The sequence below is a fragment of the Panthera pardus genome, unplaced genomic scaffold (assembly GCF_024362965.1).
Source record: "Panthera pardus isolate Hobbes unplaced genomic scaffold, ASM2436296v1 HiC_scaffold_3, whole genome shotgun sequence".
NCBI lineage: Eukaryota > Metazoa > Chordata > Mammalia > Carnivora > Felidae > Panthera > Panthera pardus.
Window position 1 is genome coordinate 45130062 of NW_026526876.1, and position 14075 is coordinate 45144136.

A 14075-nucleotide genomic window follows, 5' to 3' on the forward strand; every position below is an offset into this window, starting at 1 on the left:
ACTCACATGTGCTCTCTCTCTCTCTCTCTCAAAATAAAATAGAAAACTTGGGCACCTAGGTGGCTCAGTCGGTTAAGCATCTGACTTCAGCTCAGGTCATGATCTCACGGTTCATGAGTTCAAGCCCCATATCGGGCTCTGTGCTGACAGCTCAGAGCCTGGAGCCTGCTTCTGTGTATTCTGTATTCTGTGTCTCCCTCTCTCTCTGCCTCTCCCCCGCTCGCACTCTGTCTCTGTCTCTCAAAAATGAATAAACATTAAAAAATTAAAAAAATAGGGGCGCCTGGGTGGTTCGGTCAGTTGGGCGTCCGGCTTGGGCTCAGGTTATGATCTCACATTGGTGGGTTTGAGCCCCGCGTTGAGCTCTGTGCCGACCGCTCGGAGCCTGGAGCCTGCTTCGGATTCTGTGTCTCCCTCGCTCTCTGCCCCTCCCCGGCTTGTGCTGTTTCCGTCTCAAAAATAAACAAACATGGGGCGCCTGGGTGGCGCAGTCGGTTAAGCGTCCGACTTCAGCCAGGTCACGATCTCGCGGTCTGTGAGTTCGAGCCCCGCGTCGGGCTCTGGGCTGATGGCTCGGAGCCTGGAGCCTGTTTCCGATTCTGTGTCTCCCTCTCTCTCTGCCCCTCCCCCGTTCATGCTCTGTCTCTCTCTGTCCCAAAAATAAATAAAAAACGTTGAAAAAAAAAAAATTAAAAAAAAATAAACAAACATAAAAAAAATTTTTTTTAATAAATTAAAAAAATAAAAATAATATAAAATATAAGAAATATATGGATAAGCAAAATCTTTGGAAAAGATCGAGAGAGCAAATAGAAAAAAAATATTAATAATAGTTACGTCTACATGATGAACATATGGAGGATTATACCATTCTCTCTACTGTCATAAGTGTTTCCACCATCAAAGTTTTAAGGCGGCAAGAGTTGAAGTCTTGGGAGGCGCCTTCTCTCCCACTGCAACTCTTCTTGGACCCACAGACCCAACGATCAGGGCTTCCAAGGCCTTGTACTTCAACCTCCTTATTTTACAAACGGCCAAAAAGGTTGAATGACTTTCCAAACTCACATGGCCAATGAGTGGGATGAGTTGGGGCCGGCCTGGGGTCTCCAGGAGTCCCATCCAGGTCCCCGGCTGCTGTCCCATGCCATCTCCTGCCTCAGTTGTGGGCTGAAGGAGCTATTTTTCAGTGTCAGTTAACAATGGAGGCACACTCGGTTCTTTTTTTTTTTTTTTTTTTAAGGCAGACATTGCCTACGGGTCACTGGGTTCTCATATATAAGAAATCTTGATTATACCTGAAAGCTCTATTCTCAACACGACAGTAAAGTACGTTCAGGTCCTTTATGCCTTAAAGTAACCCCTTAGAGGCCTGGCAAGGTGTGTGTCAGTTGAGCCACAAGTATCTGTCATCTATCTTCCACTGACATTAATTATAATATTAATTAACTTCATTAATATTATTATATAACAACTATAATCAACTCTATTATAATAATATTATAACATAGTTATTAATTATAAGACAACTGCATGGGGGAACTAAGTCCTTCTTTGAGACTTTCCTAAATTTGACCTTTTTGACTTTTACAGGTATTCAAAGTGGCTCTTTTCAAAAAGCCACAGTAGGTGTGTCGATCAATAATCAAAAGGGAAGGAATAAACAGCTCCAACCTTGAGAACACGCGGCATTGGAGAAGGCCAGGAGAAACAGGGCTGGACTGCAGCAGGACCGTGGAACATTCTGGTACCCTCTACCTGCCTGCAGTTCAGATTACCCGACCCCTCCTACTCTTCTGGCTTGTCTCCCACGGCCCGTTTTTCTTCTCTCACAACCAAAAGTAGGAAAGTTAGGGATGGGGCAGGGTGGCCGAAGACCAGCTTTGCCTTCTTAGGATTTCGGTTGGAAACTTTCTGGGATTAAGCTGGCTGCCTCTTGCTCTCACCTCAGGGGCCCCGGCAGTGTGGCTGGACCCGGAAACCAGGAGCCGAGGCTCATGCATGCTCACTGAGGTGAGCCAGGCACTGAGCCCACGCTTTCCCAGCCTGAAAAGGGAGACCCTGCCGGCGCTGAGTCAGCTCAGGGCTGCGGCAGAAGTGGTAACACAAGCCCATCGGCCCTTGAGTTATACCTTTAAGGGGCTGGAAGCCCCGAGGAGCCAAAGTGACATATATGCCAGGGCAGGGGAACGTGGTTCCCAGCAGGGGGCCAGGCCGGAAGAAGGGATGAATTCCAGCAGGGCAGGGGGGCCGTGACCCTCTGCTGCTGAGATAGAGCAGGGCCGGTTCACCTCACCTGGCAGGAGCCAAGGGAAGCGGGTGATAAAGCCCAGGATCCAACTGTCTTTGTGTTTACTATTCAAGAGATAATCCCGAGCATGTTTGGGATTGAAATAAAGCACCGAGGAGGGGGTTTGAAGAACAACCCGGCATTTCCTGCAGAATTCCTCAGCAAGCAGAGACTAGACCAGTCACCCTCCCCGCTGCCGTTCCTCTCCTGAGTCCACAGTCTTGGGCTCTGCTCTCCTCAGGCGGGAAGCCCAGCCCCAGCAGCTCCATAGCCATTTTCTTCCGCCCGGCATCTTTATTTTGTGTAACTGCAGAAGGCTTGCGTTTACAAAGTTCTGCCACAACCAGCACCTTCTTTGGGTTCTGCACCCCCAAAACATCCTTGGAGCAAGTACGAGTATCCCTACCGTAGTCAGGGAAACCATTCATTTGTTCATTCATTCACTCACTCAAGCACACTTTCAAGGATCTATCAGGCTCCAGACCCTGTGCTGGAACTCAATGCAGCTCAGAAGGGCTAAGTGACTTGCCCGAAGTCACCGTCACACGGGGAGCAGCAGTGCCACGATTGGAACCCAGCTCTTTCGACTGAGACCTAAAAAGGAGAGAGGCCAGAGCTCTGCCTCGGTCGGGTACCTCGGTGGCACCCTCAGCCCTGGTGTCCTCTAGCCTAGCATCCCAGGTGAGCAGTGGTGGAGGGGCCCCACGGCCCACCTACAGACAAACCAAAGTCAAATGGAGTGAGAGGGGCACAGGACAGTGGGAAGGACATAAATAGATCTTCCTGGCTTTCCAGACCTCATTCCCATGCCACCCACCATTTCAACCCTGACATCCCCCCTGTCCTTCACTGGGAGGAGGACCAGAGGGAGTTCCAGAAACTCCTGCCCCAACTGTTAGCAGCACTGGACCCCAGAAACAATGTCTTCTGAGGTTGGAGCCATTTTCTTCTGCTGGACCTCTAGGTAGTGACCTCTGGCTTCCCTCCACAATCTGGGGAGACAGGGGGAAGGAAGAAGGGAGCAAAGTCTACTGCAAGGAGGGCGGAGGGCGGCAACAATGAGGAAGGAAAGAAGAAACAGAAGGAAGGCCACTAAGACGTTGGTTTCTACTCACTCTCTGTCTCTCTGCCTTAAAAATAATTTTAAAAAGGCAAGTTTTCCAGTGAAACCTACCAGCACTGGGTAAGCTCCAATAGTGGACGAGTTCCCAGGTTGTTCTTTAGTTTCCTCCTTTTTTTTTTTTTTTTTTATAATTGATTGATTGGCCGATTGATTGGTTTGGCGCTAGAAGGTTGGAAGGAGATAAAAGAGATAGCAACTGCTGTGGGGAGGGGCCCAGAAAAGAGAAGCGGTTAGACAAGTAGCTGGTGAAAAGGTACACAATCCTAGTTTTTTGTTCCTTCTCTGTTTTAATATAATGCACATTTGCCTCCACCCAGTGGGAAGCAACAGTTGCTGAGAACCTTCCAAGCACTGAGAGGGAAGACTGACTCCGTGCCAAGAACTTTGTTCCTGCTTTTATTTAACCCGCATAGCAACTTGATGAGGGAGATGTTAGGACCCCTGCTTTACAGACAAGGGAACCGAGGGTCAAGTTATTCACCAACTCCCCTAATGGCACAAGACAAAGCAATCAATCAGGTCTTCCGTCCCAGGTCTGACTCCACAAGGCCTGGGTTTTTTCCACTGGCCCACACTGCCTGCATTGCTCTCCCGTCGACCTCCGCAGCAAATTCGCAGATTCTGTCATTGACTGGAGAAGGTTAGGAAACACTGATCTGAGCAGTCTGTAGGGGCTCCGCACAGTTAGCGCTCTCCTCTCCGGCTCCCATGATGGCGCAGCGTCGGTTTCCCCCTGCAGGCTTTTGTCATTTGTCCCGTGGCCTCTCTGCTCCCATCTCTACCCTATCCCAGGCACCCGAGGACCTCGGCTTCCTAAATCTCAGCCAGAACGGTATTTTACAAGGACACTCGCCAACCTTGAAAGGCAAGGTACCCCGAGGCAAGGTAGTAAAATTACTGTGGCTGAGCAGCATGAGCGCAGCGCCACCTAGTGGTTCTTGGGCCAATGGTCCCTGGCGGTGACATTTTCAAACAATCAATATCTCATTATTAACCATAATCACAACCTGATGTTTACTTTTGGAGAAATGTTCAGCGGCAAGGGATACACATGCACTTTTCTGCATGTTTCAGAGGGCTGCGATCTAAATGCCACAATGACTATTAAACAGTGTCCTGCCCGTGAGCAAACAGGAGGGAGCAGAGATTGATTGTATATCTTTTTCATCTAAGCTACTCACCAAAAACAAAGCATCCGTTGAAGCCACTGACCTTTCACTAACTGCTGGAAGGAAAATGCTTGATAAATAATAAATAAACCACTACTGGATGTTGCTTAGAACCATCTTTTAATTAAAAGAACGGAACTAGAAGGTCAGGTGACTGACATTTAACTTCCAGTCCAAGAAAAGCATCAATCGAGACTAAAACTATATCCAAAACGTAATTTCATTGTCAGCTACCATTCAGCAAAAGTCCTCTTCCTGTGATACGTCTGGCCGGAGAGGTCAGTGCTGGCGACATCTTGGAGAAGAGGTAGCACTCACCTTTGCCGCCTCTTTTGCCTTCCCCTAGCAACCTTTTCATTTGAGTGCTGTAGCAAAAACAGGAAACAACGGTTGCGTTTGGCATCTCCCCAGAAACCGCTCCAGCACCAGACTCACCCAGTCACAGACCCAGATGCCCCACGGAGCACTACCCTAGGAGTGACACGGAAGCCATTTCCCGTCTTGCCCACAGGAAGGCAGGTGCCCTTCCTCCACCATTCAAGGTGACCCCAAGTGGCCCACTGAACTTGCTCAGGCATCCATCTCACTGAGCACCGGCCAAGCTTCAAAACACGTGACCAACCCCGCCAGTCAGTCCTCTACCTTTTGGCTGTTCTGGAATAGAGCTCAGGAGCATGGAGACCCAGAACAAAGTCAAAATCGCATGCCCCGGCCCACGCACATACATACACTCACCTTTCCTCATTCCCAGCTCCGCATGACTCTGAGGCAGTACCAGCACCTGTCAGAGCCACATCATGTCATATGCCCTAGTGCCCTGGCGGTCAGGAAAACTGACAGCCCAGTTCAGAGCCATACTTGGTCATAGCTGTGTGCCTGTCTGGATTCCCAAGGGCAGAAGTGCTAGGCTCAGAGAAAATCTTACCCTTCCACTTGAATGATTTTATGTTTTTATTTTATTTTTTTACACTTGAGACAGAGAAAGAGAGACAGCACGAGCAGGGGAGGGGCAGAGAGACGGAAACAGAACCTGAAGCAGGCTCCGGGCTCTGAGGTGTCAGCACAGAGCCTGATGCGGGGCTCGAACTCACAAACGGTGAGATCATGACCTGAGCCGAAGTCAGAAGCCTCACTGACTGAGCCACGGAAGCTGTAGGATGTTTTAAGTGGCAAGCCACCATTTACGTACAGGGAAGGCTATCATTTTAATAAAATCAGGAATCCTATGGGAGCACTGATTTTTCTGTAAAACCACTTCCATTATCTGAAAACATGCCACTAAATATTACACAAAATTAGAAAACCCCTAGGGCTTGCCTTTTAAGGACACATGATCAAGAATCAGGCCTGCTGAACAAAAGGAAATGAAGAACTCTATAAAACCTTATGAATCCAAAACCACTTTAAAGTCTTGCTATGTAGACAATGGAAGATGTGGGACCTATTGCCTTTGTTGGCTTTCTTGTCCCTTCTGTCCTTTAATTAAGAGGATTCACCTGGTTCAGCCCCCAGCATCCCATACCTCTCTATCCTCCCCTTGGAGAGCTCATTCATTCTCCCACCTCCAACCTTTACCCTTTGCTAGGGACTTCCTCCCCATCTCCCAGACATCTAACTCATCTCTATCTGCCACTTGGATGATGCAGCATCACCCCCTAACTCAGTGTGTTGAGGACCACCCTCTTCCCAACCTTGCTGCCTGTTAGTGAGGCACATATTCCTCTGGTCACTCGGGTTTGTGACCTTGGAACCCGCCTCCAACTGGGATGGCTGCAGAGACCAAGTCTGACGGGCCTCCTCTTCCCTCCCTCTCCCTTCCCTGCGCGCTCCGCCAATCCCATTCTTTGCATCACATCTGAGCAAATCTTCCTTCCACCTGACGCTGCTTTCACTACATTACTTCCTGCTCAAACTTTCTTACAGCCAACGGAACAACTCTGAGTAGTTATTGGGGCCACGTGGTCTGATCCCAGCCTATCTGTTCAAACCTTTTCCCACTACTCAAGAGTAATGAAAGCATCTGTAATATTACAGGTGAGCTTTACAGTCTGTCTCAATCTCCACAACACTATCTAGAAGCCAAAGAGGCAAACATTACCCCTATTTTGTAATCTGAGACTGCGATAGGCACGAGGTCACACCAGCAAAAACTGGAGGAACCAGAGCTAGTCCCGGATCTTCAAACTTGTCTTCGTAAACTGCACTGTAACCTGGACGTGGACCCTTCTTGGCTTGAGTTCAGCAAACCCACATGGAGGGCCTGCTCTAGAAAAGCTCTGTTTAATGCTTTAGTGGGTACAAGTAAGAATTTCCACACTCGTTTACACTCTGGATGGGAAGAGGGACCCTGGGGCTCCTGGGCGGCTCAGTTGGTCAAGTATTTGACTCTTGATTTCCACTCAGGTCACGATCTCACAGTTTGTGAATTTATCCCTGCATCGGGCTCTGCTCTGACAGCATGGCACCTGCTTGGGCTCTCTCTCTCTCAAAAATAAGTATACATTAAAAGAAGAAAAAACTGCTAGAAAAACAAAGGGAATGGGAGGGGAGGGGAGGGGAGGGGAGGGGAGGGGAAGGGAGGGGAGAGGAAAGGTTAGAGAAAGGAAGAAAGAGGAACCCTGGAATGACAACCAGGTAAGCAAGGACTGTAAACAGCGGGCCAGGTGTGCCAACTGAATGATGGGCATGAGTGCAGCCTGGAAGGGACTCCATAAGGGACTTGAGATCTGACTTGAACATCAGCTAACGTTTCTGAGCAGACATCACTTGGAAATGGCAGTGAAGGTACAGTTTCTGAAGACCGTGGTGGCAGGGAGGGCACTCCTGGCAGAGGAGACAGCATGCATTCTCCAACTGCTCCCACCTTGCAAGGCCCTCTGTGCATATTCCTGAACTGGTCCAGACCTGGCTCCTCCCCCCAGCTCTACTGTAATTTTCTATCATAATTTAAAAGGATTCCTGTTCATCTTATGGCTTCCAAAGTCACTCTGGTCTCCCAGCTGGATTTGAAGCTCTTTAAGGCAAGAATGAGGTCACACTTCCATTCTCTCCAAACATCCCTATAGGGACCCGACGGTGGCTTTTGCCCCCACAACTGTGGGGAAGCTCCGAAATCCCCGATAAACTTCACGACTTTCACCGTGTTGACCACTGAGATTCAACCTAAAGGAAGTTTGCCATAAGGGCTAGTCTCTCTCCCTTCTATCAGGCTTAGGGTGTCCTCACGGAAGAATCCTTGCCTGATTTAACAAGACTGGAATGTACTGGTGAGGATGTGGGGATACAGGCATCCCCCTATATTGCTGGCAGGAGCAGAACTGAGCAGTTTCCATGCAGGGCAATATCAGAAGTAAAGACGAGCTATTCCCGAGTCCAGCAGTACCACTGCTAAGAATGCACCCACAGCAACACTGGCCTGTTTACAGCACAAGAAAACGCACAGCCACTTTTGTTCACCTTGGCACTCACTAAATCACTGTGCATCCATACAGAGGATGGGAGAAAATGAGGTGCAGGATGGCAAGCATAGTGTCCCCATGCATATGCCCAAAATATTTCTGAACAGGGAATGGTGATGATGGTGGCCTTGAGGGAGCAAATAGGTGGCTGGGAACAGGTTTTGGAAAGGAGACCAGCTTTTTACCTTTAAATCTTGAACCATGTGCATGTATAGTTTTTTTAAAAAAGTACGTGAAGGGGCTCCTGGGTGGCTCAGTCAGTTGAGCGTCCAACTCTTGGTTTCAGCTCCTGTCATGATCCCAGGGAGTGTGGGATCAAGTCCCATGTCAGGCTCCACCCTAGGTGTGGAGCCTGCTTAAGATTCTCTCTCCCCCACTCCCTGCCCCCTCTCCTCGGCTCACACTCTCTCTCTAAAATAGAAAAAAAAAAAAAAAAATTATGCAACAACTTTCTAAAAATGTTTTCATCACTATGGCAAAGAAACTGCCTTTTAAACCCCAGAAACCTAAGGTTTAGAAAAATAATGAGTGACTCTCCGACTGTTCCTCTGAGAGCACGATCATCTTTTCCACCTGCTTAAGCCCTCCTCCCAAGGCCTGGCACTCACTGGTTGTCTACGGTTGTTGAATGGATGAGATTTACTTTCCCATCTAAAAGTAAAGCATCCCCAGGGCGCCTGGGTGGCTCCGTCAGTCAGGCATCTGACTCTGGATTTCAGCTCAGGTCAAGATCTCCCGGTTTGTGGGATCAAGCCCCGTGTCAGGCTTTGCACTGGCAAAGTGAAACCTGCTTGGGATTCTCTCTCTGCCCCTCCCTCTGCCCCTCCCACCCCTCAAAATAAATACACTTAAAAAATAAACAAGTAAATAAAAGTAAAGCATTCCCAAACAAGAGGAATTGCCAAACAGTGATAAAGGTGGCAGGAGGATGCAGCGTGGCTGAAAACTGCTCCCAGTCAGTGGGTTCGAGCCCCGTGTCGGGTTCTGTGCTGACAGCTCAGACCCTGGAGCCTGCTTTGGATTCTGTGTCTCCCTCTCTCTGCCCCTCCCACACTCATGCTGTCTGTCGCTCTCTAAAATAAACATTAAAAAACAATAAATAAAATAACATAAAATAAACAATTTATGAAGCAGCTTATTACTAGTAGCTGAAAACCACTGGCCTGATCACAAATAAAAGGGCTACAAACTGAAAGGAATATTTCACATGTTCGCTAAAAGATATGAAAATGAAGAAAGCAGAACAGTTGACAAGGTCGTGTAAGCACATCACACCACCAGGGAGGCAGGTGAACACTGGTGGACAACAGCATCTAAATTAGCTGGCCCCCTCTTGGCAATCCAGGTATCTACAGAGAGGTCCTCTGAGTTCAGTCTTTAGCTGGATGTAATCGCTTATTCACTCAAATCTCTACTGAGCAGACTACTATGTTCAGGCCTATGCTGTCTCCAGCACACTCAATCTATGAAATTAAAGTTATGGTTCTGACCTTTGTCCATCGTCAGTGACAGATTCTCACTCTTACTACAAAGCACAAGTCAGCTTAGCCTCTCAAGTTGAAGATCAAGATAGTTCTAGAGCAAAATGTAAAGATTATCTGCAGACAGAAACAGTTGGCCCAGGGAACATACCACATGCACAAGTAAAAGCCTGATGGAAAAAAGACACCAGAGGATCAAATAGAGCCAACCCACACGTTAACACAGAAATCCAAGCAAACCTACTCAGAACGAGTCTCATTCAAACAATACTTACAAAGGTTTCCTTATGCTATTTACAATTTTAAAGTAAATTTACTTTATAAGCAGCCAGGGAATTCTTTATTTAATACCATCCTAACATAAAAGTTCATTCAAACCATGAAACTGAGTTTTATGACAACCTAGAAATAGGAACTGAAAGAAGGCAAACATAATGCCTTAGAGATCAAGAAACATTTACACAGTTCCACTGTTAAAAACAGTTCAACATTCATCCAGTGAATACAGTTTGGATGTCAGTATACACGTTCGTCAGGGAGGTGAGAGACCTTTCGACTGTTCCTCCGATGGCTCCATATGCTGGCCCTGTAGAGCTTCCGGCAGAGGCTTGTTGTTTTCCAACACTGTTTGGGATTTCACAGCCGAAGGTTCAGATTCCCAGGAAACGTGACTACCTGCCTTTTGCTTAAAAGACCAGACAGAAATATGTCACACAGATGCTGTCATTTTCAGTCCACTGACTGGCTGAAGCTATATGACTAAGCACATTCTATCACGGAGTCAAAAACGGAACATTTATATTCCAGGTCAGATTCTATTATAACAAGCAATACCCATGATAAAAATCTCTACAGAACCATAATTTCAAAAGTCCTAACGACAACTCACTTATTCCAAGCAGCAGTCATTATCACAAAATTTCAGTGTATATACGTGTGTGTGTGTGTGTGTGTGTGTGTGTGTGTGTGTATACATTTTTTCAAGTTTCAGTATATTTAATCTACCAGTATTTGACCCGGTGTTCAGGGACATAAACCAAGGTTGGGGAAGGAAAACCAAGCCTTCCTTTAACCTCTAACGAACAGGCAGTTAATCTAACAACAATTTTAATAACAAAATACTCACAGTCCTTGCTTCTCCTACTCGTCTTAAAATGACACCTTCTGCCAATAAAGCCTTTCCTGTTTCCACAAACAATTTCTCTTCGTCTGTTTCTCCAAGCTTCTGTAGCTCAATGTACTTCTCCACAAACCTGGAATTCCAAGCAGTCACATCTTAGGTCTGTGCATGGAGAGTCATCAAGATGTACACAACATCAAGCGGCTCAACAGGTCCGCCTAAGGAACATCTTTTTCCTCAAGTGGAATTCAATGAAACTCCTCACACTGGGAACTAAATTCCTTACAAAAAAAAAAAAACAAAAAAAACACCAACCAACACAGGACCTGTAAGATGGCTTACTGTTGACAGGTAGACTTGAAGTTTGGATTGAATAGATCAAAAGCTTTCTGACCAGATCCATAGGCCAAATAAAATTTCCTAGAAAATACAAACAACACAATATAAATTTCCAACTACAGATCACGGCCAAGAGCAAAGTAAAGAAAAATTACTAGGCTAAGCAGAAGCTTTTTTTTTTTTTTTTTTTTAAGTAATGCATATGGTAAATATAACAAATGTTACAAAAAGGTAGCCAGTGAAAGTGACATTCCTGCTCACCTCCTCCCACCCCCAGTACCCTCCCAGGAATCAATACCAATCTGTTTCTTCTGCATTCATCCAAGAATATTCTCCTAACATATAAGCATATGCACACCTATCCTTCCCTGTTCCAAGCTGCGTAATTTAACCCAAAGGACAGGAAACACTCTAGTACATCTTGCCTCTTCTTTTTTTTTTTGTTTTTGTTTCATTCACCAAGTTTATTTTGAGTCTTACTAGGCATTGTGTTCAGCCCAAAAAGAATCAAATATTGAAGAATATTTCTATTGCCCTGGCTTGAATTATATTAAATTTGTTTATGGTGTTATAATCTTTATCAAAGACATCAACTAAAATATCCAGTCATAATAAAAAGGTATTTACCAGGAAAGGTATTTCTAGAGGAAATAAAAGGAGTTTCTCCATGCAATATTTTTAACTATCCAAGGGCAAATCTGAGTCTTGGAGAAAATTCTTCTAGCTGAGAGAGCAAGACAATGATCACTACGTTATTTTAATTAAAGTGATTCATTTGAGGACAAAGGGACAAATTCTATGGAAGACAGAACCCCAGATTTCAACTCCTGTTGTCAGTGGTGGATTCCACCTCAGAATGAGAAGGGACAATTCATATTCTAAGCTAAGAGCAAATAACTTTAATTAAGCCTTTGCCTCTTCTCCTTAATAGTTCTTTTTTTTTTTTTTTTAACGTTTATTTATTTTTGAGACAGAGAAAGAGAGAGAGCATGAACAGGGGAGGGTCAGAGAAAGAGGGAGACACAGAATCTGAAACAGGCTCCAGGCTCTGAGCTGTCAGCACAGAGTCCGATACGGGGCTCGAACCCACAGACCACGAGATCATGACCTGAGCCGAAGTCGGACGCTTAACCGACTGAGCCACCCAGGCGCCCCTCCTTAATAGTTCTTAAAGATCATTTCAAATCACTGAACTTTTCTGTTTCCAATCCTTTGCTACTCTAGAGAGTGCTGCAATGATTACCTTTATCAATATTTCTTAGTACACTATGCAAGTCTGGAATAGATTCATAATAACAGTACTATTAGCTCAAGGTATGTGCATTTGCAATATGGCCTTGCAAACTGCCAAATGCTTCCAAGTGTATGCAATGAGCCTGCGCAGAGAAGTGCTGTCAAAGTATTTAATACCCCCAAAGATCTCATGTCCTACTCTGAAAATTTCCGCGTAGAGCAGAACATACTTGTTTTACTACCTCAAGGAGTGTCGGGGGCAGGGAGGGGGGGTAGAGAGGAGATTCCTCAAAAGAAAGGGGCCTGGACCTCAAATGAGAATATAATGACTTTATAAGTTTTGTTTTCTTATAACCAGAAATAGAGATAAGAATAAGGTGTATATATTCAATTGACTAAAGTACAATCTCTGATCTTAATATTTAAGAGAAGCAGAATCCTACAAATTCTAGGTACTAAAAACTGGCATCAACATTTGAGGGAAAAAGTTCTTCCACTGAATTCTCAGCAAGCTCACTTCCTTGAACCCCATAGTCCTATGAATAAAATGGAGACAAAATACTGTAGGGTTAAAGTAAGGCCTAAATGAGAGAATGTTTTTAAGGGTTTAGCATAGTGTTAATCCATGCACAGAAACAGGCAGCTATAATTGCAATGATCAGTCCGTTGCTGAGCTCCAGACTCTACTGCCCAGAACTTGTTTCTCTCACATGTGGGAGGGGCACTGGTTCCCTCACCAGGCTAGATATTCAAGACTTTCTCCACAGGGAAAGCCCTGACTCAGTTCCTGGAAGTCACCCGACTGCTAGCCAAACCTTTCCTTCTGAAATCGCGCTGCCTCCTGTCCACCACGGGGGCTTTGCACTCACGCTCTAATCCGATCCTCGGGGTACAAGATGTCCTGGATGGCAGCTTTGGCTTTGCCATATCTCAGGCGGGGCCTTCGGAAGACCGGCTCTCTCAGTGGAGGAAAAGCGTTATATATGTCAAACCAGAGGGGCTTCTCCTTCAACACCCCAGCCCGAAGCAGGTCCCGAGTCCTTAAGGAAGGGAAAATAACGAAGGTCAGCCAGTTACAACAGCCCGTCTAAGCCCATGAATCAGTCTAGTCACAGCCTGGGGCATCAGTGGGATTGCGGAGTCCGAAACACAGAACCGGAAGGAGGCCGCAGGACGGGTGTTCCCCACCTACAGGTAAGATACTTCCATTTTCCAAAACCAACCTAACAACGCTCAGGGGTTAAGTCCTTCTATTTTCTCAGGTGCGTCCCACGCCTCCTCCCCCCCATCCCCGTCCAGTCAAGGAAAATAGAGGCTCCAGCTGGGCCCATCAGCATCTTCCTCCCCTCCTCTTCCCAGAGACCTCCACCCCGGCAGGGGGAGAGGTGCAATCTTGAACGAGAAAGGTACATTCGGAGAGTGATGTCAAGTACACCTATTCAGAGACGGCGGACAGCACGAGAGGGCATCACCCGGCTCCCACTCCGCACTCTGGAGAATGCCTCGCCCTACTCACACCCACCCAGAAAAAGCGCGACCGGTCCAGAGCCCCCATCCCGGGGGAGGCGCCCCCAGCCCACCCGGGGAGGCGCCCCCAGCCCACCCCGCCTCCGAGCACACACCGCGAGAAAACGCTCCCCACCGTCTGCAACCGGCTCCCCGCCATGGCAGGCGCCTGGGATACACACGGCCAGCGGCTACCGGAACCGGAAGCGCCCGCGGCGGCGAAGAGGGCGTAGGCTGCTGGCCGAGCCGAGGATCGCGGCGCCCTCTCCGCAGCCCCAGCCGGAGAGCCGAGCCAGGCAGAAGCAAAGGATGGGCCGAACTGGCGCGGCCCTCGGCTCCCGGCCAGATTCAGACGCGAG

General features: G+C 47.1%; 1 protein-coding gene across 2 annotated transcripts; it reads right to left on the reverse strand.

The window, feature by feature from the left end:
• Positions 1-4682: 4682 nt before the first annotated feature.
• On the reverse strand, positions 4683-13968 carry MRPS23 (mitochondrial ribosomal protein S23). Of its 2 annotated transcripts, none has more exons than XM_053893248.1 (6): positions 13833-13968; positions 13080-13250; positions 10981-11058; positions 10645-10771; positions 10068-10203; positions 4683-4944 (listed from the first exon to the last, which is right to left on the reverse strand). In XM_053893248.1, the coding sequence occupies exons 1-6, from the start codon at positions 13874-13876 to the stop codon at positions 4934-4936; spliced, it is 567 nt and encodes a 188-aa protein (XP_053749223.1). In that variant the 5' UTR covers positions 13877-13968; the 3' UTR covers positions 4683-4933. The 2 variants fall into 2 exon arrangements, with proteins under 2 accessions (XP_053749223.1, XP_053749222.1); XM_053893247.1 differs by having other exon boundaries at positions 9528-10203; positions 13833-13966.
• Positions 13969-14075: the final 107 nt, after the last annotated feature.